Source organism: Gossypium hirsutum, chromosome D03 (assembly GCF_007990345.1).
Source record: "Gossypium hirsutum isolate 1008001.06 chromosome D03, Gossypium_hirsutum_v2.1, whole genome shotgun sequence".
NCBI lineage: Eukaryota > Viridiplantae > Streptophyta > Magnoliopsida > Malvales > Malvaceae > Gossypium > Gossypium hirsutum.
In genome coordinates this window covers 12966403-12993882 of record NC_053439.1, presented here as the reverse complement: position 1 = coordinate 12993882, position 27480 = coordinate 12966403, and the positions used below count along the sequence as shown (strand labels likewise).

The window sequence follows — 27480 nt, the reverse complement described above, 5'->3', positions numbered from 1 at the left end:
ACGCACATTAAACAAAAAGGGGGAGTTTACGTAAACTCAGTGTGTGATCCCGTAAAAACAAATAATCAATCAGTATTCACAGTGCACAGTTGAACCGTCTTGGGCCTAAGCCCTTTTTAGCATCAGTGACAGTTTGGGCCTTAGTCCATCTCAGTACAGTGTCAAAAATGCAGTAAGGCCTTAGCCAATCACAGTATCAGTAGTAGTAACAGTTAAGAAATAGCAAAATCCTACCCAACCGGCCTCTACACACCATCTCTATCTAACCCTACACTCCATGTGGGGATATAATCAACCTACCCATCCCTACACTCCAAGTAGTACCGAATGCGGCACAAAATAGTATTTTGCAGCTGAGCTGCCAGTAAATTAGGCTTAAAGCCTTTTAGTGCATTTCCTCCAAATAACAACCCCCAACCCAATGCAATGCAACATACCATGGATGATATGTTATTATGCAATTTCAGTACATATATTCAGTTTAGATATTAACATGCTCAGTACAAATATCATTTAGTCAATTTCACACATTTAGGGGTCTAAGTAGCACTTACCGACCTTACAGTAGGTTCACAGTCGACTTGGGTGACCCGTGCAGCCTTATAAACATTTCGGTAAAAATGGGCCCACATGCCCGTGTGTGCTTACATTGCCTATTCAGCCCAAATGTGGGATCTATTTTTAATGTAACCTATGCTAGCTAAATATTTATATATGTTTCCACTATTTACTAATATGATCATTCAGAGTTGTCTACTTCAGTCATTGTCACTAAATTATTTATAACTTGAGCTACAGAATTCCAAATTAAGATCCGCTTGATGTTTTCAAAACTAGACTCAAATATCTTTCTACCATAAAATTTTCAGAATTTATAACTTACGAAATAAGTACAGTAAAATCTTCAAAGTTATCCCTCTTCTGTTATTTAACAGCTTCAACCTTTCTTTATTAAAAATTATTTGTCTCTTAGTACGAAATTTGGATGATGTTTCCATTTATTTCTCTTGAAAGTAGACTCATTAAGGATTTAAACTTATATATTAAAGGCCCTAATTATTTTTTAAAAAAATTTTCATGATTTTTCAAAGTCAAAACAGGGGAACTCGAAACCATTCTGACCTTGTCGCACAAAATTCATTATATCTCATAACTTACAATTTCATTGCCTACACTATTTCTTCCATGAAAAATAGACTCAATAAATTTTAATTTCATATTTTATTCAACATCTAACTCAATTTCCACTATTTTTGATGATTTTTCAAAATTAGACTACTGCTGTTATCCAAAACTATTTTAGTGTAGAATGTTGATTTCTAAGTTTATAACACTCTTATTTCCTTTCTCTACAATTTTTCGCATCATTTCTCTTATTTCTCTTATTTCTCGACAGCAAGCAATTTTGGCTTTTCGCCAAATCCCATTTTTTGCATTTCGGGTACACGCCTGGTATCGTTTCTAATGCATAAGCACTCCTAAGCCTCCAGAACTTAAAAATCGACCAACAAATCTCCAGATTAATCACTTAATTCATTTTTAATCAACCAATTTTGGAAGGAACTCGACTAAAAACCTAATAAAACCCTTACCTCACTTGAGTAACCACGACTTCGCACAATCATAGCGTCAATTCAAAACCACCAGCCCCTTGATTAACTCCTAAACACCAAAAAAGAATCCCCCTTTCAGAGATTAACCAAGAACGATTAACAATAGGAAAAACCGTTACTTACCGAACACACGCAACCAACGATGAACAACCAAATCAATTGGAAAATAAAGAAAGAAACGGAAGGGGAAAATAATGGAAATTTTGGTAGTAACTAGGGGAAAGAATCGGCAGAGGAGGGAAAAAGAATAAGAAAACGTCAGAAAAAGTTTGGGTAATTGGAGAGAAAATCAAAACTCTACTTTTTTTTCTACAACAAAAAGATAATCAGATTATTTTCTAATAACTTCTCCCCCATTATCTCCTCAAATCACTCCCTATTAACCCATTAAACCAAAACTACTCAGAATTTTGTCCCAACACAACTCTTAGCCGAATTTGGAGCAAAAATACTGTCTCCACGCCATCACAGAGAATTGAACACAGGACCTCCTTCACACTAACACTCCACTTATCCACCAGACCAGGAGGCCGATTCTGTTAATTATTTGCCAACTTTTACTTAAAAGCCTACTAACCAAAGATATGGTTTATTCATAAAAATACCAAAATTTACCGAAGTCTTGGCTTGAACTTGGGACCTCTCACACACCCAGAACACTTAACCACTGAAGCAGATACACAGTTATGTTACACCTTCGCAAGAACAAAATAAAAAATTCTGGGGCATTACAACTCTACCCCCTAAAAGAAAATTTTGGCCTCGAAATTTACCTGATCAGAACAAGTAAGGATACTACTGACGCATCGCATCCTCAGGCTCCCACGTGGCCTCCTCAGTGCTATGATTACGTCATAGAACCTTCACCAAAGGAATAGACTTCCTCCTCAGAACCTTTACGTCATGATCTAGAATCTGGATAGGCTCCTCCTTAAAGGTCAAGTCTGACCTAACCTCAATCTCCTCAACAGGGACAATATGAGTAAGATCAGAGCGGTAACGCCTCAACATAGAGACATGGAGCACATCATGGATGTGATCCAACACTGAAGGTAGTTTCAACTGATAAGCAACTGGTCCTACTCGCTTCAGAATACGGTAAGGTCCAATAAACCTAGGGCTCAACTTGCCCTTACGACCAAACCTCAGTACCTTTTTCCATGGTGAGACCTTGAGAAAAACAAAGTCCCCTACAGAATACTCGATCTCACGAAATGAAAGCAAAAGGGGATGGTGCTGAGCAAGAGAATGATCACATGGCATCTCAACTTGATTGGTGGAGGAAAAGTAAGAGGAAGCTGGAACAAATTATCCTGAATTTGAAAAAAATTATGCCATTTTTTTAAACCTCTTGAATTAAAATTGAAGTCGTTACCTGCACATTTAAAATATGGTTATCTAGGAGAACAAAATACTCTACTGGTAATTATTGTTGTAAGCTTAGAAGCAAACCAAGAAGAGACTTTATTAAGTATCTTAAAAATGCATAAAAAATAATGGGATGGATGATTGTTGATATCAAAAGAATTAATCCTACACTCTGTCAACATAAGATCATATTAGAAGAAGGGAGAAAATCTGTAGTTGATGCTCAGCGTAGACTTAATCCAACTATAAAAGAAGTGGTAAAAAAATTGCTTAAGTGGTTGGATGAGGGTATTGTTTATGCCATTTTTGATAGTGAAGAGGTTAGCCCTACATAGTTTGTACCAAAGAAAGGAGGTCTAACTTTAGTCGAGAATGATAAAAAAAAGTTAATTCCAACAAGAATGTTTACTGGTTAGAGAGTATGTATTGACTACCGAAAATTAAATGATACAACAAAGAAAGACCATTTTTAATTGCCTTTTATTAATCAAATGCTTGATCAATTAGCAGGTAAAGATTATTATTGTTTTCTTGGTGGATATTCAGGTTATCATAAAATCCCAATCCATCTAGATGACCGGGAGAAAACAAGTTTCACATGTCCTTTCGGTACATATGCTTTTAAAAGAATGTCATTCGACTTATGTAACACTCCAACAACCTTTATGATATACATGACCGCTATCTTTGCTGATATGTTAGATGGGTTGGACGTATTCAAGGAAAATTTCTCATTTTAAGTGGACTCTTTCCAAGAATTCCTGAGTAACCACGAAAAAGTTCTGAAAAGGTGTAAAGAGACTAATCTTGTGATTAACTGGGAAAAATGTCATTTCATGGTAAAAGAAGGATTGGTGCTAGGACATCAGATCTCAAGAAAAGGAATAGAAGTAGATAAAGCTAAAATTAAGGTTATAAAAACCTTCCCAATCCAACAAATGTCAGGGTTGTTCGAAATTTCTTAGGCTATACAAGATTTCATCGATGATTTATAAAAGACTTTGCTCACATCTCTAAACCATTGAATCAACTTCTTTAGAAGTAGACACCTTTCATATTTTATCAAAACTTTGTCAAAGCCTTCAAGGTAATAAAATAGAAACTCATATATGCACCAATAATCATTACCCTGAACTGGTCAGAACCTTTTGTTATTATGTGTGATGCTAATGACTATGCGGTAGATGCAATTTTGGGCCATAAAAGGAATAATACATTTGGGGCTATTCATTACGCAAGCAAAACGCTAAATCTAGTGTAATGCAGTTACACTACAACTGAAAAAGAAATGCTGGCGATGGTTTTCGCTTGTGAAAAATTCCAACCCTATTTACTGGTGAATAGAGTGTATGTTTATACTGATCAATTTGCACACAAATAAGTCATGAAGAAGAAAGAGACAAAGGCTAGGTTAATGAGATGAGTTTTACTACTTCAGGAATTCGATCTACAGATAATGGATAGAAAAGGGACTGAGAACCAAATTGCAGATCATTTACCCAGAATAAATAATAACTTAGAAGTAGGAACTATTGAAGAAATTAAAGAAACTTTCACAGATGAACAATTATTTAGAGTAGACATCCATCAGACAAGGCCTAGTAAACACATAATACCGTGGTATGCAGATTATGTTAATTACATTGCAAAAGGTGTATTTCCATCATAGGCATCTTGGCAACAGAAGAAAAGGATAATTCACGAGTCAAAATGTAACAACCCATTTTTTAGTTGTTTTGAGACCACAAATCTAATGTGTCGGTCCATAAATATTAGTTATTTACATAAATATTAATTATTTAATATTTTTAGTTCATTAGTGCCATATTGAAATTTGGTTAAGAAATTTTATTGTTTAGATAGTTAATTAAGTAAAAAGAACTAAATCGTAAAAACTGAGAAAGTTGTTTCTAAAAATTAAGGTGGTCAAATAGCTATAAAGAGGTGGGTTAAAGGTCTAGAGTGGTAATTAAACCATTATTCTTCATAGTGGACGGTAAATGACATATAATTGTTGATATTTGAATGGAAATAATAAGGGTACAATAGTAATTAGGTTATAAATAAAAATAGAATAAAATAAGATATAAATTTCTAGTCATCTTCTTCTATTCACACTTTCTAAACCGAAAACAATTGTTGAAGGAGAGAAAGCTTTGGCTGATTAGGGTTCTTCTAATCAGTAGGTATTTTATACTCATTTTTAGTAATTTGTATGTTTTTAAGCTCGTATTAGCTTAATTTAGCTAACTTGATGACTAATTTGTAAAACCGTCAAATGTCTTGAATTGTGTCATTAATGAGTTTGAGTAGTCCATGTACTTTGGTTGTTACTGCAGATTAGTCTGGTAAGTTCGTTCGGTTTAATTTTAGTACAATTTAACTTTTGTTATGGGAACTTGTATATTGAATGTTGGGTTGTTAAACTATTGCTTATATAAGGAACATAAGATAGTGAGTTTTTCCAGAATTATTCTATGATGAAATACTCTACTCTGAATTGATGAACGTATGAAAGAGTACAATTGGCATGCCAATAGGTTATTTTTTACGCGGTATAGGATTGATCTGAGCAGTGGAGATGATTCTATATTCTCTGTTCACTGGATATGCCGAAGTCCTACATTTGTTGCGAACTATCATGTTATATTATAGTGTACTCTGTTGTGTTGGTTGGTCTGGCTCATTCGAGCATCTAGTGTGCTGGATGATTAACCGTGTACTTGCAACCACTTATCATTCATCGAGCTATGTTTTATTGATCCCTGGATGACATTAAAATGCAAAAATTTATTAGTATTATTGTTTTGAGCAATATTCACCTATTGAGAGTTGTGATTGACAAGAACTCTGTTCTTTTATCTTGTTATTTGAATTTCTATGTTTAATTTGGTAAGCTTTATCATTTAATCAACGAACTTACTAAGCTTTACGTAAGCTTTCTTGTGTTTTTGGCCTTTTATTTGTAGATTATGTTTTGTGGAATCGGGACATCGAATCAACTCAAAGAATCACACTATTCGGGAATCTCTTTGGTAGATTTTGAATTTAAATTGGCTTATATGGCATGTAAAAGGACAATGTGGTCATGGTTTGTAATGGTTCATAAGCTTATTGTAGCATATATGTGCTATGATTTTGATATGATAACTTAAAACAATTATATAAAGCATGCATGCTTAATTCATAGTTGGTATTAAGTAGCCTAACATGAAATGGTAGTTGTCATGTTTGGGGTATGGCATGGTGAGATTGAAATAGGTTATTTTGTGTGTATGATATGTTTTGTGGATGATAGCTAAGGTAGGGAATGTATAAGTGTTTATAGTGTGATTTCATGTATGATACATTGGTTAGGCCATAGGTTGTTGAATTTGCTAAGTTTTGGTTTTTCTTAAGTGTGTTTATGGCCTTGTGATTATGTGTTATAATTTGGTTTAGGTACCCATGCAAATGGATGAAAAATGGGCATGATTTAGGCCATTTTTTAGCACACACGGCCTGGGACATAGGTTGTCATGCTATCACGTGTCTCATATGGTTAACCCATACGATCGTGTGCCTTAGTGTGTTAGGTACAGGGTACACACGGGCTGACACACGGCCTGCTGCACGGTCGTGTGACCCAAGTCAGAGAGTTACACTACCCACGCACACGGGCGTGCAGGATAGCCACACGACCATGTCTGGAGCCATACGGTTTAGGCTCTGCCGCACAACCTGGACACACGGTCGTGTGACCCTGAATTGAAAATTTTTAATTTTTCCCTAAACTCTATGATTTGTTTTGAACTCGTCCCTAATTGTTTTGAAACTATTTTTAAGGCCGCGAAGGCTAGATTTAAGGCCCGTAAATGTATGATCTACCACAATCTGAATTATTTCTGAAATTGTTAATTAAATTTGGTAAATTTGAGGCTACTTGATATTGATTGTTCTGAGTTGAATTAAAATAGAATTAAAAAAGAAATACATTAGTAAAAGATATCTTGATTGAAAAAAAGAAAATTTTTTAGAATTGAAGTAGGGAAATAAACCAGTAGCTGAGTATGAGAGAGAGTTTGTACACCTCAGCAAGTATGCTCGTGAAATTGTATCGACGAAGGAAGAAATGTTTATCCGTTTTGAAGATGGGTTTAATGATAAAATTAAGATGATGATTGGAGGAAGTGAAATATGACAATTTGTTTTTTTTCTATTCGGGCACAAAAGATGGAAGAAGTTTGTAATCATAAGAGGCTGAGAGAAAAGAAGGCCTAGGAATTCAACAAAAGAAATTTTCCCAGATCATTTTCTGCACCACTACTGAAGAAAACAAAAGAAGATGATACCTGTGTCACTACATCATCTGAATTTTTGAGCAAGAGTAAACCGAGGCAGACTGATTCAGAATTTCAGAATAGACCTACTGACAGTATAGCCAGTGTCCATAGTGCTCCAAGACCTGAGCGTGAACATTGCGGTAGACCTCATACTGGTGAGTGTAGGGCCGAAATAGGTGCATGTTTCATATGTAAGTCAACTGATCACTTTATACGTGACTGTCCAAAAATAGTCGGGGAAAATGAAGATCAGAGTGAAAACCTTTCGACTATGCTGTAGAAGAGCAAATGTCCCGGTCAGGGTAGCAATACGAGTGTGAACTACGGTAGCACTAGAGACACAGCTGCCAAACCTGAGGTCAGAGCGCCTGCACGGACTTATGCTATTTGAGCCAGAGAGGAGGTTGTCGCGCCTGATGCCGTTACTGGTATATTTTATCTCTTTGATATTACTGTGTATGCTTTGATTGACCCTAGGTCGATTCATTTGTATATTTGTACTGCATTAGCAACTGATAAAAGTTTGCTTGTTGAGTCAACTAAATTTGATGTTCAAGTTACAAATCCACTAGGTCAGAGTGTAATAGTTAACTTAATATATCGTAAGTGTCCACTGAGAGTTCAGGGTTATGAGTTTCCCACCGCTTTGATGTTACTGACTTTCTACGAATTTGATATAATTTTAGGAATGGGCTGGCTATTGTTACATGATTCTGTGGTAAATTGTAAACAGAAACGGATTGATTGAGATGCTCGTCATGTGAGTTGATTATAGTTGAGTCTGACAGGTTAAACAGTGTTACCATAGTTGTTTCTGCTATTTTTGCATGGAAAATGATTTGTTAGGGCTGTGAGGCATTTTTGGCTTACATACTAGACATTCGGGATTCTGGGTCGAAGTTAGATTAACTACCAGTTGTTAAAGAATTTACAGATGTATTTCATGAAGAATTTCCAGGATTGCCGCTAGAACGTGAAGTTGAGTTTGTTATTGATTTGATACCTGGGACTGCACCAATATCAATTCCACCGTATAGAATGGCACCAATTGAGTTGAAAGAACTTAAAACACAATTGCAAGAATTATTGGACAGAGGTTTCATCCGACCAAGTGTATCTCCTTAGGGGGCACCAGTGCTGTTCATGAAAAAGAAAGACGGTTCGTTGAGACTGTATATAGATTACAGACAGCTGAACAATGTGACGATAAAGAACAAATATCCTTTACCTCATATTGATGAGTTGTTTGATCGATTGAAGGGTGCAGCTATGTTTTCTAAGATAAATCTCAGATCGGGATATTACTAGGTGCGAGTAAAAGATTGTGATGTGTCAAAAACAACTTTCTGAACCCGATATGGTCACTATGAATTTTTTGTGATGCCTTTCGGATAAACTAATGCTCCTGCTACTTTCATAGATCTAATGAATCAGGTTTTTCAAGCTCAGTTGGATAGATTTGTGGTTGTATTCATTGATGATATATTGATCTATTCAAAAATAGAATCCGAGCAAATTCAACATTTGAGAATTGTATTAAAAATTCTTCATGAGAAACAATTGTATGCAAAATTCAGCAAATGTGAGTTTTGGCTTCGGGAAGTTGGATTTCTTGGACACATGGTTTCTGCTAATGGGATATGTGTTGATCTATAATATCTTCTGGAGTAAGATCCCTACCATTGTTAATTGGAAAGCTCCGAAAAATGATTTAGAGGTATGAAATTTTCTGTGATTAGCAGGTTATTATTGTCACTTTGTTAAAAAATTCTCTATAATAGGCTCACCGATGACTAAGTTGCTACAGAAGAATGTTCGATGTGTCTGGTCAGATGAATATCAGTAGAGTTTTGATCAGTTAAAAAGACTGTTAACTTAAGCTTCATTACTGACGCCGCCTAAACCTGGGAAAGAATTTGTTGTTTACAGTGTTGCATCACTTAGTGGACTGGGTTATGTGTTAATGCAAGTCAGGAAAGTAATAGCATATGCTTCTCGTCAGTTAAAGCCATATGAGAGGAACTATCCAACTCATTACTTAGAGTTAGTTGCTATTGTTTTTGCTTTTGCTATTGTTTTTGATTTTAAGATTTGATGTCACTATCTCTATGGTGAAAAATGTCATATAGTTACAGATCATAAAAGTCTGATGTACTTGATAACTCAAAATGAGTTAAATTTGAGACAGTGACGGTGGCTAGAGCTACTAAAAGATTATAATCTTGTGATTGACTATCATCCCGAGAAAGCTAATGTTGTTGTAGATGGATTAAGTCTAAAATTATTATTCACCTTGAAAGCATTAAATGCTCATTTGTCACTGAAGGGTGATGCTTCTGTTTTAGTGGAATTGAGGGCTAGATTGATCTTTCTTTAGCGAATTTAGGAGTTGCAAGATGATGACTTGAAGTTGTTAGCTAAACATGAGCAAATTCAGAATTATCCGTTTACAGGATTTACTACAGATGCTGAAGATATGATGTCTTTCCATAACAGATTGTGCATTCCAAATAATCTAGAACTAAATCAAGATATTTTATCAGATGCTCACAGTATTACGTACTCCATTCATCCGGATAGTACTAAGATGTTTAATGACCTGAAGCGGATGTTTAATGCTCGCCAGGTATGAAACGTGAGATTTCTGAGTTTGTAACTAAATGTCTAGTTTACTAGCAGGTGAAACCTAAACATTAGGTACCGTTAGGATTACTACAGCCTGTCACTATCCCTGAGTGGAAATAGGAGCGAGTTACAATAGATTTTTTATCGAGATTGCCTATGACATCGAGGAAGAAAGACTCGATCTAAGTTATTGTTGATAGATTAACAAAGTCAGCTAATTTCTTTCTAGTACGAACTGATTATTCACTTGAGAAGTTAGTAGAATTATATGTATCAGAGATTGTCAGACTACACGGAGTGCCACTATCTATTATCTCTGACAGATATTTGAGATTCACCTTGAGATTTTGGGGTAAGCTTCACAAAGCTCTGGGATTAAACTTAATTTTCGCACAGCGTATCATCCACAGATAGACAGACAGTCGAAACAAGTAATACAAATTTTGGAAAATATTTTACAATGTTGTCTACTCGAGTTTGAAGGTAGCTGGGAAAGGTATTTACCGTTGGTAGAATTTGCTTATAATAACAGTTATCAATCTAACATTAATATGACACTGTTTGAGGCTTTATACGGGAGAAAATGAAGGACACCCCTTTACTGGTCAGAGTTGAGTGAATTTATATTAATTGATACTAATTTGATTCATGAAACTGAAGACAAGGTTAGGGTAATTCAGGATTGTTTCAAAGCAGCGTCAGATCATCAGGTTATGGGTGTTACACAAAAAATTACACTTGGGAAGATCCGTATGTGTTCTGGCAATGTGTTGATCAATTGGTTAGAAGGTGTGTAGTGGAGGAAGAGATTTACGACATTCTACAAGGATGCCGTACATCTCCACGCAGAGGGCATTTCGGCAGAAAGAGGACAACCCAGAAGGTGCTACAATCAAGTTTTTATTGGCTAACTCTGAATAGAGAGGCTTATGAATTGGTAAAAAAGTGTGATAGATTCCAGCGAACTGGGAGTATATCAAAAAGGGACGAGATTGTTAAGATAGTCTGAATTCATTGAAAACAAAACTGATGCTAACTGACTAACTATACAACAATTGAACTTAACTAAATATCTTGACTTAACTAAATATCTTGACTAACTTTTACAACTAACTCTTATTCATAACATGGCCCATGCTTCTTGACTTTTGCTATTTCTGCATGACATCCCCTCCTATGGAAACCACTCTAAGCTTTCTCTTGAATTATAATCCTATTGACAAGGGCTTGGTCAAGATATCAACAATTTGATCCTATCCAGAAATATGACCAACTTGCAACCACCCGTTTGCCACATTTTCTCTCTTACAAAAAACAAGTCTAATTCAACGTGTTTAAACTTGGAATGCATGACAGGGTTGCTTGCTACAGCAATAGCAACTGAGCTATCACACCAAACTAGTACTTTACTTTGAATTGAAACACCTAGTTCTATCAACAACAACTGAATCCAAGCTATTTCTACAGTGACATGAGCCAGGCTTCGATATTTGGCCACAATTATGGGTCTCGACACCACTTGTTGCTTCCTAGAACTCTAGGAAATCGGATTTCCTCCAAGAAAAATACAAAAAACAGAGGTGGACCGGCAATCATCAGTATCGGATCCCCAAATCACATCAGAATAGCCTTCGAGAAGAAGCTTTAAGTTTCGAGTAAACTGTAACCCATAATCTAGTGTCCCTTGTAAGTATATTAGAATTCATTTGACAGCTTTGAAATGTGCATCTAAAGGTTTGTGCATATACTGGCACACCTTGCTGACAGAAAAGGCAATGTCTAGTCTTGTTATGACCACATACTGTAGGGCACCCACAATGCTTCTGAATAAGCGTTCATCCTCCATCGAGCTTCCTTCATGAACAGACAGTCAACAGGTGGTCACCATTGGGGTAGGAGAAGCTTTGGACATATCCATGGAAGCTTTTTGAAGTAACTCCAAGATGTACTTCCTCTAACTCAATAAAACACCACTCGGAGTATGTGTTACTTCGATCCCAAGAAAATAGTTCAACTGACTTTAGTTCTTCAAAGAAAAATAAACATCAAGATCCTTAACAAAGCGATCAATAGTAAGAGAGTCAATGCCAGTGACTATTATGTCATCGACATATACTAAAACATAGAGAAGTTGAGACCCTACTCGCCGAATGAAGAGAGACACTATCAGCTTTAGATGCTACAAACTTAATAGCCAGCAAGAATTCCCGCAATTTATGAAACCATGCACAAGGTACCTGTTTAAGGCCATAAAGTGCCCTTCGTAGTTTGCAGACAAGCGGATGACTATCAGTCTAATGTTGCTCAAAACATGGCGGTTGTGTCATATAAATCTCTTCATTCATATCCCAATTCAAAAAAGCGTTGTTGATGTCGACTTGTCTGAGAGACCACCCTCGAGACACAACAAGAGCCAAAACTTCCCGGATCGTCGTTGGCTTGACCACAGGGTTTAAAGCATCCAGAAAATCGATACCTACCTATTGTAAATAGCCCTTAACAACTAACATTCCCTCGTAGCGAGCTACAGAGCCATCTGTATGTCGTTTGACCTTGAAAATCCACTTGCAACCAACGGCCCGATGACCTTCAGGTAATGGTACAAGATCTCATGTTTTATTAGCTAATAAGTCTTCATATTCGGTTTGTGCAACTGTAGACCAGGCAGGACTTTTAAAAGCCTCAACAATGGTAGATGGCTCATTCTCATTCAAGACAGTGGAAAAAAGTTTTGGCTTAAACATGCCATTCTTCGACCGAGTTCGCATTGGATGACAGTTAATAGAAGGAGGAAACTGTACAAGAGTATCAGCTGGTGCACTAGACGTCGGTGAGCTGCCCATGGTAAACGACTCCCTTGATGAAGGTAAATAACTAAGAGAACGTTAGATATCAGAAGGTTGTGTTGAAGCGAAGACAGGGAGAGCTTCAAGTGAACGTAATGAGCCAGAAGACAAAGGACTAGTACCTAGCTGAGAGAGAGTAGTGGATAAGGACCGATACTCGCCCCCAATCTGTTTGTAGAATTTTGATAGACGTCTCAAATTGTACTTGAACCATCTTGTGAAAATGAAGGAAACAACGAAACACTTTTGACTTTAATTTAAGAAAATACAACCATGTATATCTGCTATACATATCCACAAAAGAAACATAGTAAGAAAAACCATTTGAGGACACATGTGATGATCCCCAAACATCAGATGCCACTAACTCAAATGGAAATGAATACACTGTTTGTGAGGTACCGAAGGGCAGCTTGTGAGATTTGCCCAACTTACAAGGTGTACACAGAAACTGTAAGCTACTATGCTTGAAAGAAACATTACAAGAATTCAAAACATGAGCAAGTGTATTATGATAGGGATGTCCAAGCCTGTCGTGCCAGAGTTCAACAAAGGAAGGAGTCTGAACATTGCACAGAAGAGGAGACTCGAAGCTTTGAGCAGGACTAGGTCTTTTTGAAGTAGCTCGAGAGAAGTCAAACCTATACAAACCATCATGCTTTTGGCCCTCCAGTAGAATCTTCCCTATCTGAATGTCCTTCACAAAACACAAAAAAGGATGAAACTCAAAATACACCGCATTATCTCTTGCAAATTGCCCTACTGAAATCAAATTTTTACAAACTGCAGGAACATGTAGAACATTTTTGAGATGTAACAACCAAGAACCAGCTACAAAAGTTGAATAATCTACATTAGCAATGGAAACTGACTCACCATTACCCATGGAGACTTGACTTGTACCTATGTAAGCAGAAACATTGTGAAGACCAGTCATGGTTGGGGTAATGTGATTAGTTGTACCAGAATCAGGGTACCAAGTCTGATTAGCCAAGGAGAAAGACAGAGATGGAGAAGACGATGAAGGAGCTACCGTAAAAGGTTGTGAGCACGAGCTATAACAGTGAGCTGATGAACAATAAGATGTAGGTGCTTCACCAAGATGATGGTAATTGACAGACATTGAAGAACTCAAACCAGGGCCAGAAAAATTCTCATCAAAGCGGTGATAACATGTCTGCACCGAGTGTCCTATTTTACCACATAATTGACACTGTGGTTTCAAACAAAACCACCCGCGGCTCAAACTACGAGCACGACCACGAGACCACCCATGAGCTTGACCCCTGTGTCCGCGATTAGAACCACGACTAGAATCTGAACTGGATTTCAAGTTGTCGAGATTACCTTACTGTGAACGAGACACCAAGTTGGCTTGCAGAGGCACATCAGTCAATAAAGCCAATTGTCATGCTTCGCAATCAAGAAGCATCTCAGTAACCAACTCAAGACTTATTGGAGTGGCAGAGGCAAGTACTCGAATGGACTCAAACTCGAAGGGAAGGCCAAACAAGATAACGATGATCTGTTCTTGTTCAATAACTGGGTTACCTGTTGCAGTCAAACTGTCACTTAGACTATTGACCTTGGAAAGATAATCTTTAATGGGAAGACATGTTTTCTTGATTGAGTATAGTGCATGACGCATACTTGAGAGCTTGATATTGGACTTGGCACCAAACCGTCTATCAATGGTTGTCCAAATATCAAAACTGGTCCTAGCCGCTATTAGATGCACTAATACTTCATCAGAGACTGTGGATAAAAGCTACAAGGCCAAGAACTTATCTTGCTTATTATGTACAAGAAATGCCGGATTCACTACAAGCTGACCACTAGTACCAGGTATGAAAGCAGGAGGAGGAAGAGTGGTGCCTAAGACAAACCCTTCAAGACCATACCCTTCGGGAATCAACAACAACTGATGCTTCCACAAAAGAAAATTCTGTTCACTAAGTTTAATAGTATCATGCTTGGCAAAGTAATGAACACCAGATGAATTAAGAATCTCAGAATCTGGTTGATGGACTACTTTACCAGAGTTGCTAGAATGCCGAGGTGTGTCAACTGTTGGAACACCTTCTGTAGCCATGAGCACAAGAGAGAAGAAAAAAAATCTATACCAGGAAAGCCTGGCTCTTGATACCATGTTAAGATAGACTGAATTCATTGAAAACAAAAGAGGGTCTAACTGAGTATTTAATACAGTAAGTCGGTAACTAACTGCTAACTGATGCTAACTGACTAACTATACAACAACTGAACTTAACTATCTTGACTAACTTTTACAACTAACTCTTATTCATAACAAAGATGCTACAAACAGAGATAATTGAGGTGGAAGTATTTGATGTTTGGGAGATTGATTTCATGGGACATTTTCCAAGTTCTTTCAAGAATCAGTACATCCTTCTAGCTATCGACTACATTTCAAAATGGCTCAAAGTTGCTTTACCTACCAATGGTACAAAATTAGTGGTGAGATTTCTAAGAAAAAACATATTCACTAGGTTTGGTACACCGCGTGCATTGGTCAGTGATGAAGGATCTCATTTCTATAGTAAGCAGTTTGAAGCTGCCTTGGCTAAATACAATGTACGACACTGAATAACAATGGCCTATCAGCCGTAAGCTAATGGGCAAGCAAAAGTCAAATTGTATTTTTGCCCGTATACTTAAAAATGAGAAAATTAATCTCTGTACATTAGATCATTAGATCAAATATCAAACTAGTCATTTTATTACAAATTTCATCCATTTTTATTATTAAAAACCGGTTCATGTACGTTAGTAGGAGGTACACATGGCATGCCATGTGTCACTGTCCAATTATTCTATCAATCACGTCAATTTTTAACAATATAAAAAGATGAAATTTTTAAAAGAAATTACCAATTTACTCCCTAATCTAATGTATAGAAACTAATTTCCTTATTTTTTTAGTAGAGGGGTTACCAATTTAACTCTCATAGAGACTTTCATAATACTTTTACTTTTACTGTCATTAAATGGTAAGAGTAATTTCAACTTTAATCCTTTTTCATTGGTTTATTTCATGGCGTTGCTGTTTTGAACCTTCATTAAACATTTAAGATAACTGGAGAGCAAAATAACAAAAAACATTGAGATATCTGCCATGTCAATACCGTCAATATAAGCTTCCCCCATCGTCCAATTTTTTGTTTTTTTCTTAATTTGTCTGAAATCTTGACCACCCATTTGTTGTGGAAGGCAGTTTGAAGATGACTGTAAGATAATGACAGTGCAACGAAGCAAAGGAAAATTGATTTTTAATGTCTAGTACATATAAAACAAAAAAGATATGCATATATCAACGAGATAAAACAAAAGGTTTCAAATCATGATCCTTAACCTTTTAAAAATGATGAATTAATCGTTGTTAAATCATGTTCATTTCAATTGTTTCATTCGACTGTTCAATGGTTGCCATAAATTGGGACCAACATGTATTTACCTTTACCTCATAACCTTGACCATAAGATCTCAGTTGGGCCGACCAGGTTTGCGCAACTGCTGGTTTCTGGTTGAGGTTTGGGGTCAATAGGCTTGCTTTGTGGTCTGCAGGCATGGAGCCCATCCGCTGCTTCAACTATTAATTCTACCCATTCTTGTTTGTGTTCATCTCGATCCCAAAGGTCCTTCACGATGGACCGAACCATTAAAACTTTGGGGGAAGGGGTGGGGGAGGGTTAACATGTTATTGTCGGGCTTTGAGCCGATAATTGTTTGAATAAGCCGAAAAGGATTTGAATTTCCTTTACAGGCAGTAACTTGATGATGAACTTCAGATTGTAGCTTAGCCTCAGAATTATTGGATCAATCATCTATTTTGAATCTCAATAAGCAAAAAGAAAGGGTAGAATCCAAAAGAGAAAAAACCAAGCTTTTTATTTGCTTCAAGATTTCCTTGGGAGAAGATGAGCATCAAACTAGGACCCCTGATTTTTGGTTGGATTTCAGGGTTAGTCCAAAGAAAACCCTTAAATCATGCCTTGCATTGTTATGCTTTGAAAAGCGGGACAAGATCGACAACTGTATGAGTTTGTGTGTTAAACAAAAAATGCGGCTGATTTGGAGTTTCAAAGAAACCTCAAATCATCAGAAAATTCATCATTCCATCACTATTTCAGGTCGACTTGCATCCTACATATAATCCAGCTATCCAAGCAAACAACATGGAATCCACTGATTTGGAAGTGATGTATCCACAGAAATTTTCACATAATACTAAACTTTAAGATGGTTCAAGTATCTTCGTACAATATCAACTACTACTACTAATAATAAAGTATCTTCCTACATGCACCCTTACCTCCACCTGAATTAACTGTTTTCAAAAATAACAACAATTATTTCTTATTAAATAAAACATTTATATTATCAAACAACTAGTACAGATCTAACTGATCTAAATTTGTAAAAACCTGAGTCGGATAATTAATCCAACTGGTCTGTTCTTTTTTTTTAAAAAAAAAAAAAAGAGGAGACATGTACTATGCTGCATATAGTATAATCCAAGTGGCAAGCTATTAGAAAGTGAAGGGGAAATATTCAATGATGAGCTTAGTTAAGACCTACACACGCATGCCTGGTAATGGGCTTCCATGGACCCTTACCTGCTATGGTTTTAGGTGAGCAGACCCAAGAACTATAACGCTCTAACTCCTTTTGAGGTCCTCAATAGTCTAATTGCCTTAAAATATATACTCATGCACTTTTTTGTGAGAACCAATTCCTTAGTATTACTAGTACATACATATTATATGTACGAGTGTGTACTTTTTGTGAGAGTCAGTTTCCTCGCTAGTTGGGAATATCAATGAGGATCACAACCAAAATTTTATTTTAAACATTAGAATAGGCTAAAAGAGTGGCGACCCCTATGTTTGATACACAAATCCATGGGAAAAATTTAAAATTTTGAAATGCGTGTATCGAGCACATTTGTATTAGAAAATGACACTCAACTCAAGTCCAACGTAGAAAATGAATTGGGGAAAGGTTCACTCGTGAGCAAGTACATGAATGGAAGCAGTCAAGTAAACTAGTAAGGCTTATTATAGCTGAAATTAACTCACTGTCAATCATCTTTATTCTTACAAAATGGAAATAAGATAGTATTCCACACAAGGTAATTCAGATACTACGAGCCTGCAGAGTACAAACGATCTAATGGAAAAAGTAATGCCTCCCGAAGAATACATACCAGTTCAATCATTTGACTCATCAAAGCTTGGTTTCATACCACTCCTCAAGTGTTGGTGTTGCAACTCCAATATTTCTCATGTCATAGATATTGGCTGGTTCAAATAAAGTTGAGCCTTTGTATCAGTAAACTATGATGCCATTTTTGCAAAAAGAAATAATGTCTATTTGGTTCTCTCAAAGTTGCAAGTACAAATAATCAAGGTAAGAAAATTCTTTTCATATGTCAATCATGGTAGACAAATAAGAAACAGAAATGTCTGTTAACAGCAAACCTCCTTCCACATACCACTGTCATAAAAACCAATCCCCGAATTTGATTATGCCTTCGACTCTGAACACACAAAGCATGGAAAGAACTTGTCTTTTTATCACCAGCTTGAAGCCACTGAACCCGAGATTGACATCTCCAGAATTCCTCTTCTCTCTTAAGGTCCTGCTTCAATGATTTCGCCTTTACATGGTCATACACGGGCTGTCTAGCTAGCTTCTCCATTTCAGCAGCTCAACCCGGCAATTTGTCATTTTTTGCTGCACTTTAAACAAGTCTGAACCACGCACATTAAGCTGCCAAGCTCGTTTGACAACCTCAGCACACTCTTCATCTTTATTCCATCGTGAATCATAAGGGAAAAATGGACCTTTCATACTATCCAAAACTTCAGTGTTCAACAAGATGGGGCTATGGTCACTGCCTATAGCAGGAAGGTTAAAGCTCGCTCATAGCAATGACTCCAACTAACATTAACTAAGACTCGATCTAACCTCTCCTTCACATTGAAAGAACCCTGTCGTTTCTGAAACCAAGTGAAAGGATGAACAACAAAACCTACATCCAGCAGTCCACATTTATCTAAAAAATTTCTGAAGTCTGAAAAAGAAGCAGCTGACCGGTGACATCCCCCCTCCTTATCATCTGGTAAAAGATCCTTCAGATCCCCAAGAACTACCCACCCATCTGCTCGACGACCTGCCACTCGCTGTGAGAGACTCCACTGCTCACAACGTCGCTGGTCATCAAAATCTGCATGGATACAGTCAAGCATCCAACGCTTGTTTTTATCATCATCCTTGACCTCAACTTCCATAATGAAACTGTAAACAGTCCGAACTTGAAAATCAACGATCTCCTTCCATAGCAAACAAAGACCACCTGCTAATCCCCGAGGAGGAACACGACATATATAATAAAAATGCAACTCCCTCTTCAATTTCTCCAACCTGTCTGTTCTATTCTTAGTATCCATTAATAAGACTGCATCCGGGTAGTGGAGGTGGAGACTAACTCCTCCACCTTTCAATGAGGAACTTTATTTAAGGGCTCCTCCCAAGCCCTTAAAGTTACAGAGGATTCTCATATCTCCTCAGGAAAGAAGGCCTCTACTATGGCACACCCACCAGAAAACCCAACCCCGACATTCACCGAAGAAGGGAAGTGGGTGACTAGCTGCATTCTTGAGTTCACACCCAATCTGACACCTATATTTGATGTGCCAATGAGAGGTCTCAGCAGGAATGAAAAAGGAAGTCTTGAAGGAGCTCTATCTTATAAAGAAAATTTCTTGATTTGTAGAGAAAAAAAAATGAAAAAAGAATGAGAAGGGGCTTAGACAAGACTTAAAAAAAGCACTAAAGGCCTAGTGAAGCTCCACCTTTCTCTCCAATTCCCCCCTTCCCCACAATTCTATAAGCTGGAATTTTTTATCGACAGGATTTGACCTGAACTCTCCTCTCTGTACTGTATCTATCTCTTCTAGCAAGCTAGAAAGAGAGTGAAAAGCTTTTCCTTCTCCCACGTTAAGTGTTGTTCCTGGATCACTAACAAGAACTAGAAAAGTCTTGTATAAAGGAGTGTATCCTAGCTAAAAAGAAAGATGTAAAATTAAGCTACTAACGCTTTCATTAAGATTGGCTAGCTTCCATAAATGGGACTAGAGATGGGGGCGATAGATATGGCTAGCTTCCATAAATGGGACTAGAGATGGGGGCGATAGATATGGAGGAATTTTAGACCTTTCCAATGGTCGAGGGAATCGAAAATAAGCATTTCACGAGCGAACTACATGGTTCATTCGCCCGCTTGGAAAAACACAGCTTCTTTTGGGAACAGCTATTGTATTTTCTTCTTTTGACTTCAATCCCTTTGCTTATATTGGGTGGAGGTAACGAGCCACCACACCATTCTGATTAGCCTTGCATTAGTTATTGGTCTCATTTGGTTCTGCAATCTCACTCAACCCTCTCCTCACACTCACCGCCCTGACCGAAAGTCGAGTATAGTTTGAGATAGGAATCGATGACCAATCGAAAGATTAATTAGCTCGAGTGAGAAGTCCGAATAAAAAGGCATTCCTCCTTTCTTGATTCAATTCCTTAGCGCATCACCCTTAGTGGTCGCAGTAGAAAGGACGGTATTGTATACTGATTGCACCTACCAGGCAGGAGGGATTCGCTTAAGACAGGAATGTTTGACTTAACCATTCCTTGACTTTCTTTGTCCGATGAGAAATGCGGAACGAAAGAAGGCTGGGAAGTTAGATCCAACTCTTTCTCTCCCGGGAGAAATGAATTGATATATCTTTCTCGGATCATAGGTCGGGACTGACTAGACTTGAACCCGCAACTTCCGCCTTGACAGGGCGGTTCTCTGACAAATTGAACAACAATTCCTAGTCTACAACCTTCAAATTCTTTTCTCCTCACCTACTCCATTTGAAGCCGTTAGAAAAGAATAAAGATGAGCTAGAACAAGGAGCAGCATAGAAAGGAAAGAATTACTAGTTTCGAAAGGAGGTAAGCGCCTTCTCCTAATTGAAACTGCTTAGGACGATACTGACATCCTTTATCGTTCGAGCTTGCTTGTGCGCCTAACACTCCTAGTTAAAGAGCCTTTTTCTGATGAACTTTTAATAGAAGTAGGGATTTATAGCTAATTCTTAAGCTATCCCTTCGAGTATGTAGCATAGTTCCCCTAGTCCGAAATCGAATCTATACTCTATCTTTAACCTTCGTTCGAGCGATGGAAAGAGTCTTTACGCAGAATTGGTATTATAAGTTTTCTTCCTTCTCTGATATCTTACTATAGAAGGCTCGAAGAGCTATGGTTGATAAGAAGAGTTAGCAGGCGAGACATCATCTCGTGTTACCAATAACTCGTAAAGACTACTTTCATAAGGTAGCTTTGAATAAGAGAAACCGTAGCGTAGAAATTATTGCCAACGGAAAGAGTTCCACAAGAACAGCGGACTCAATATCTTCTCTAGACACCCTAAAGGGAAGTTGGTGCTAGCTTCCTAAAGAGGATTTATGTTTTATGAGGTACAGGCCCGGCCACACAAAGCAAGAGGAAATAGGTATAGGCTGGATCAGTAAAAGAAAGATAACGAAAGTGTACAAGATTCCAATCAGGCTGGCTCAAAAGGAAGGTGGCAGCAAGAAAGGGTATTTCGAATCTCAATCAAATAGCATAGCACGGGACCGTGCCAAGCTGTAAGCATAGCGAGTTAGGTATGGGCTTTCTTTTCACTACCAGAATTAGCAGTTGGCCTATTGTTGATCAAAGTCTGGGTTGGCGGTCCCTAGTTATAGATAGGCTTTCACCTTCCTTTTTTCGTCCAACGAGGATTTTAGTGTTTGGAGAATTCTTCCTATTTGATCCGATGTTGAACCCTTCATGTTTTCATGATACATGGTCGGGGTACATATTCCACAAAAACAAGGTTCGACTACGAGGATTGATAAGTTGTTCATTTTGTAACCTTCACCTCTATCTACACAGTTTCAGTCCTACGTCTTCGACAAGCAAGACTTCATTGCTGACATAGGGTGAGGTTTCAACAGGGCAAGCGAATATTATCCAATCTGCGGCCAACTATGATATACTCAACTTCTTCTTTTCACCTCCCTCTTCGATCGATCCGGAAGACGTTCCTTTAGCATTTGACATCTCAACAGAGTCCTCCGGTCAAGTTGGAAAACAACCCTTGAGACCTACGAGCTCCTAAAGCAAAGAAAGAAATAGACAGACTTAGACAAGAGCATCTTGACCCCCTCTCCCTATGGTCGAGTTAGCCCATGACCTCAAGATCAAGAAGAGCCAGCCATATACATAGAAGACAAGGGAAGACCTTGCTTGACCAAATGAATGTAGTAGTAGCATTATGAGATAGAACCCGGTCCTGTCCCGGCTATCCATCTGTGGAACATGGGGCTAAAGACCTCTAGAGTACCTACTAGAAGAACTAGAAGAAAGACAGAACCACTTGGCTAGGGCTAGGGACCAAACCATGAATAGGAAGAAGCAGATGGAAGATAGGGTCACTTGTGAAAGAACTAGCCGAAGGGGACCATCACAGTTGGGGTGGTGGATGACAAGCTAGCTCACCAAGAACATCAGGAGAGGTTGGGCAAGACTTGGCAGTAGCAAGTCAAGGAGAGGTTAGGTCAAGGGATTTCAAACAGAAGTCCCATCAATCAGAATCAAAGGATGTTCCAGGAAAGAAGGAAACAAGGATATCCAAAAGAATAGGCCTTGAAGGAAGGCATGAATGAGGAGAGACCGGTCTAAGGGCTGCAAGATATGCTACAAGCTTGAATCAGTCCACTAAGGGATGACCTCTTATACATGATTTCAGTGAAGTGTTCAAGTCGAGGACTTGGCGATCAAAGAAAAAAAGACTTGAAAGAAAATCCTTCTACCCCACAGCTAAGGCATCCATCCAATATAGATAGAGCGTCATATATAAAATAACTCTCCTTTGGAATCCACCTATTCCTCTCATCGTCTACCTTCACTAGGGTCAAGATTCATGGTTTTATAAGGGCGTTCCATTAGCTTCCTTTGATGGAACAAGGGTTTGCTTTCGTCTCTTTCCTTCTGGGCCAGGAATGGAAGTTGCCGTTAAGCTTCTTTAGATCAACCGATAGTGTGCTTATCGCTCTACTTCGCTTGATTCTCATGCCAGTGGACTCGTCGCTCAGCTTTAGGCCTTATTAGCTTCATTTCTGAAGTGAGCATGAAGTCCGAATTGAATAGATACTGAGAAAGCGTCTTTCGTGATGAAAGTTGCAAGTGAGGATTCTGGATTGAGAAAGAAATCAGCAAAGCGCAGCTGGAGCTGAATCTATTATAGGAGGCGTAGGGTAGGCTCTTTGGATAGATTGACTGGCTTAAGCCGATGAACCAGCTTCTACCACTGACGAGCTAATTCGAAATATGCCTAACTAGAGGAATAAAATCACCTGATCTTGGCTCGGCATCTTTTGAAAGGTAATCCAATATCTGGTAAGAAAGGTTGAGTCGGCTACTTGAAGCGGAGAAGCAAGAGCTCACTTGACCCATAGGAATAGGGAGGAAGTTTCATTCCAAACTGCTCTTAGTTTGAGCTAGGAGATTGGACAGTTAGAGTGCTCGCAGCATCTCTTCTCCTTGCCGCAGCAAGTCCCGTCTCACATCCGCGGTTGGTGAGAGTAATGTAGAGGAAAACTTTTGATCGAAATCGGGATAGTGCTCAATAAACCACTGTTGATGCAATAGAAGTAGAAGCTCTCAATGCAATATCTGGTAGTGAAGACATTCCCGCTGCTATGATTAAAGAATTGGATGTCGAAGTATAATTTAGCCCAACCTCCACTTCCCCTGGCCCTCCTGTTCTTCACTGCCCTGCCTTCTCTTAGAAGGAAACTGCTATGTGTTCCCTCACTAGGAAATCTTTTGATTCATTATGTTGATTCACTGAGATGGTTATACATCTTTACCATTTGACATGACAAAGAACTGTCATTTCTTCTGAAACTTTTATCTGGTCCATACATTACCCCCTCTTTATATGTTTCAAATTGCATTCTGCTTTCAACAACTCATGGATGGACCTTGGCTAACAGCCTCTAACAAGGCCTACAAGTCAAATCACTGACTCTTACACTGTTGATCCACTAACTACACATATAAGTACATCCATGTCCTCATTTAGTTATATTCTGGCTTTTTTCATGCGTGCATTTAAATAGTCACCTAGATAGTTTACCATGGTACGGTCTTCTCGTCTCTACTCTTTTACAGTACTAACATCATAGCCATTTGTAAGTCTAAGATAGCATTTTCATTGGCCTATAATTCCCCCATTTGACCTAGCATAATCTCCACATAAATTGTTTTATAAAGTCTTTTAACGACTAAAAACTTAATAAAACGTTTTCCAAAAGTTTCTATTCGTGCTATATAAATGATTAGTTCATACAGCATTAACATGCTTACTTTCTCATGCATATGGTCTGGAATGCTAATGTTGTTCTGCTGGCAATTCGCAGGGGCCAGCATGACAATTTCTTTTTTTTCTCGCATAATTTCAACTCATTATCATCATCCTAGTTGTAGATATACAGATTAAGACTGCAAAAATTCATACCATCATGTATGTCGGCTGTTGCAGCAGCTGTGGCATCGACAATAACGGTAACTGGTTGGTAATTATGTGCTACGGCATCAAAGACGGTCTGCCGGATGCAATTTGGAGTTTGAACACCTACAATAGAGATACAAGAATACACCGAAATGTTAATGCCGCATAGCATAAAGCGAGAAAAGCCTCTCAACAAATCGCTTACAATTTAAGTGTTCACAAGTTCTGAATTATCCCTACCAACGACAACTAAATTATTGACCCCATTACTTCGAAGGAAAGAATGAAGATGGGTGGCGAAGAATGCACTAAAACGAGTCTTCACCAACTTGTAATCTCCTTCTTTTATCACAAGGCCATCCACCAATTGTGCACCTAAATATCCCTTGGTGGTTGGACCCTCTTTCCCTGGAGTGTACAGATGCCGGCGAAAGAGTTCAACATCTCTTCCTAAATAGTCATGCTCGCGAACAACCTAAACCCGAAATTAAGCTTCTCACAATCATCTCCCATTTACAAACAACTCAAGAAGCACTTTGTAACAAAATTGTTGAAATTATTTCCAAAATTCTCTCCATTTCTCAGAAATGGTTCCAGGACTGGAAAAAAGCAAAGTTAATCTGACTTGGGTGGAAATGTCAATTAGAGTATAATGGAAAACAATTTTACATCGAAGACCCTCTTTTGTTTTTTCATTTTCTTGATAAACTGAACATCCTAGGAGATATTTTCCGACCAAACAAACAAGAGAATTAACACAACTCTGAAAGATGAACTGAATTAGATGTTAATAAGCACACAGAGGCTACAAATTTACCCAAACGATGAGAATCCCACGCTGCCTGGCGATTTCAACAGCCTTTATCACATTAGGAACGATGGCTTTGCCTCCATTTACCCTCATCAATCCGTCATCTAATATAAAATCATTCTGCAAAAAGAATCCCAATAACCCAAAGTCCCCGTTTTCCAATAACTAAAACAAAATCCAACCCAATGTTCATAATTCATATGCCATGGTATATATACTTTGCATTAAAAGAATTTAAAAAAATAAAATAAAAGAAGATGAAACCTGCATGTCAATTACAAGGAGAGCCGTATGCTTCCATTTTTCTGCCATGCTTTCACTCTGGACTGCCAAAAAGCTTAGATTGTTGGACTAAGGGCAAAGGCCGAAGTCGAAGACATTGGGTCAACAAATGTCCAATTATCCGTTTCATTAAATAGAAACCAATCAGAGTCTGAGTTTGAACAAAGTATTTCTTAGGCTTTGTATTTGATTATTGGACAAAAAAAGAAGAAGTTAAAATTAACTATAAATGCCAAGATTTTTCGGGGAATAGGCGATTTTTGCTGACTAAATTGCTAAATGTGGACTATTTTTTTTGTGCTAGTCGGATCAAATCTTCCCTCAAACGCTTCTATTTTTAATTAATAGTGTAATAGGCCTAATTTGCCCGGGCCTAAAAGTACAAATATATAAACCAAATCAAAATTAACAACAGTCCAATAGCAATCCAGATTACAAAACCCAACCTGAATTACCCAATACACCCCAGCCCAATAGCCAAAAATTACAAACCCAAATTACAGACCCAATTACACCTAGTCCAACTATCATACAGCCCAAAACAAGAAAATCAGAAGCAGGGAACCCTAGGATATCCCAGCGCCGCAGCAACCAGGACCCAGCCTCAGCCTTCGTACGCACCGAGCCACGCCACATGCCTCCATGCACCCCAGCTGGCCCCGTACGACCGTACCTGCGCGCAAACAAACAAACGCAGTAGAGACAAAGAGAAAAACATTGTATTTCCGTTATTTCAGTTTGCATTTTTTATTATTCGGCTATAAAAAAGAGCCAACGAAATCTGTAAAGGGATCTTTTTTTGGACAGAGATATTGAATAGAAAAAATAAAAAATATTCAGAGAGAATTGAAAAGGGGATTTCGAGTTTTTCCTTTCACTTTCGTTTTTGTTTTTTTCAGTTCTCTGTTCTTCGTTTTGTTCATGATTCGAAAAATAACAAAATAAAGTTAAGAGGCGAAGGAATTACCTCGCGATCGAGTCCTCTTCGTCACAGTCGGGGCTGGAGCAAAGGTTTAGAGATCCCATTTTGATAGATTTTTCAGGGAGCGGCGCAGAGAGTTTATTTTTATATTTTTTTCCTTTAGGTTTTCTTTTTGATTGGGAGCATATTTGATGGCTTAGGGTTCTGTGTTTTAAACCGTGAAGGAAACGGCGTCGTTTGGAGCCAAGGCCATGGCTTCAAAACGGTGTCGTTTACAGGCATAGATCCACGCGGTGACCCGACCCGGGAAGGATCCGTGCAATTTTGTTCAAAGGTCTATTTATGCAACAGGTCCTCCTTTGTTTTGCATTTTCAATCCGATTTCTTTCAATTTTTTTTAATTTATACCATATCTTTTATTCTATTTTCATTTTAGTCCAAAATCAAACGGTGGCGTTTTTGTTATTTGAATTTGAATTCTGGAACTTATGCGTTTAATTGTTGTGTTGGTCCTCATGATTTCGATTGATTGTAAATTTAGTCTTCTAAGTACTGGATCTTCGATTTAATTATTGTTTTTTTAATTTTATTTTTTTATTATTTATTAATCATAATGTTTTGTTTAATTTTATAAATATTAATGTTTTGTTGATTTATAATAAATTTTAAATATTAGGATTAACATTGTTTTCAAACATTTTTTTATATTATTATAATTTTAAGATACAACATATTGTTATTTAAAATTATTATTAACATATTTTTAGTTTATCAACATTGTTTTAAAACTTATTTTTATTTTTATTTTTTCAAATTCTATATTACTATATGTTTCATCATCTTTTAATATATATAGATATTTTATAATGATTTGATATACTTTGTACATATGTTAATGATTTATTTTGTGTTATAATTTAAATTCTTTAATATAATATTTTTAAATGCCATTAAATATATTATTAAATTGTTCTTTCTTTAAAAAATATATATTATTGTTCTGATGTTTGATATTATTATGATTATAAATTTCAAGTATTTTTATATCTATATATGTATTTTAA

At 37.5% G+C, this 27480-nt stretch overlaps 1 protein-coding gene across 5 annotated transcripts; it reads right to left on the bottom strand.

Moving 5' to 3' along the window:
- Window positions 1-17830: 17830 nt before the first annotated feature.
- LOC121215365 (probable inactive nicotinamidase At3g16190) lies at window positions 17831-25805 on the bottom strand. Of its 5 annotated transcripts, none has more exons than XM_041089779.1 (5): window positions 25477-25805; window positions 25219-25332; window positions 24642-24876; window positions 24408-24524; window positions 17831-18095 (listed from the first exon to the last, which is right to left on the bottom strand). In XM_041089779.1, exons 1-5 carry the CDS (start codon window positions 25522-25524, stop codon window positions 18022-18024), a joined length of 588 nt encoding a protein of 195 aa, XP_040945713.1. In that variant the 5' UTR covers window positions 25525-25805; the 3' UTR covers window positions 17831-18021. The 5 variants fall into 5 exon arrangements, with proteins under 5 accessions (XP_040945713.1, XP_040945712.1, XP_040945711.1 ...); XM_041089778.1 differs by having other exon boundaries at window positions 25219-25377; window positions 25477-25665; XM_041089777.1 differs by lacking the exon at window positions 17831-18095 and adding an exon at window positions 18290-19479.
- Between the last annotated feature and the right edge of the window lie 1675 nt (window positions 25806-27480).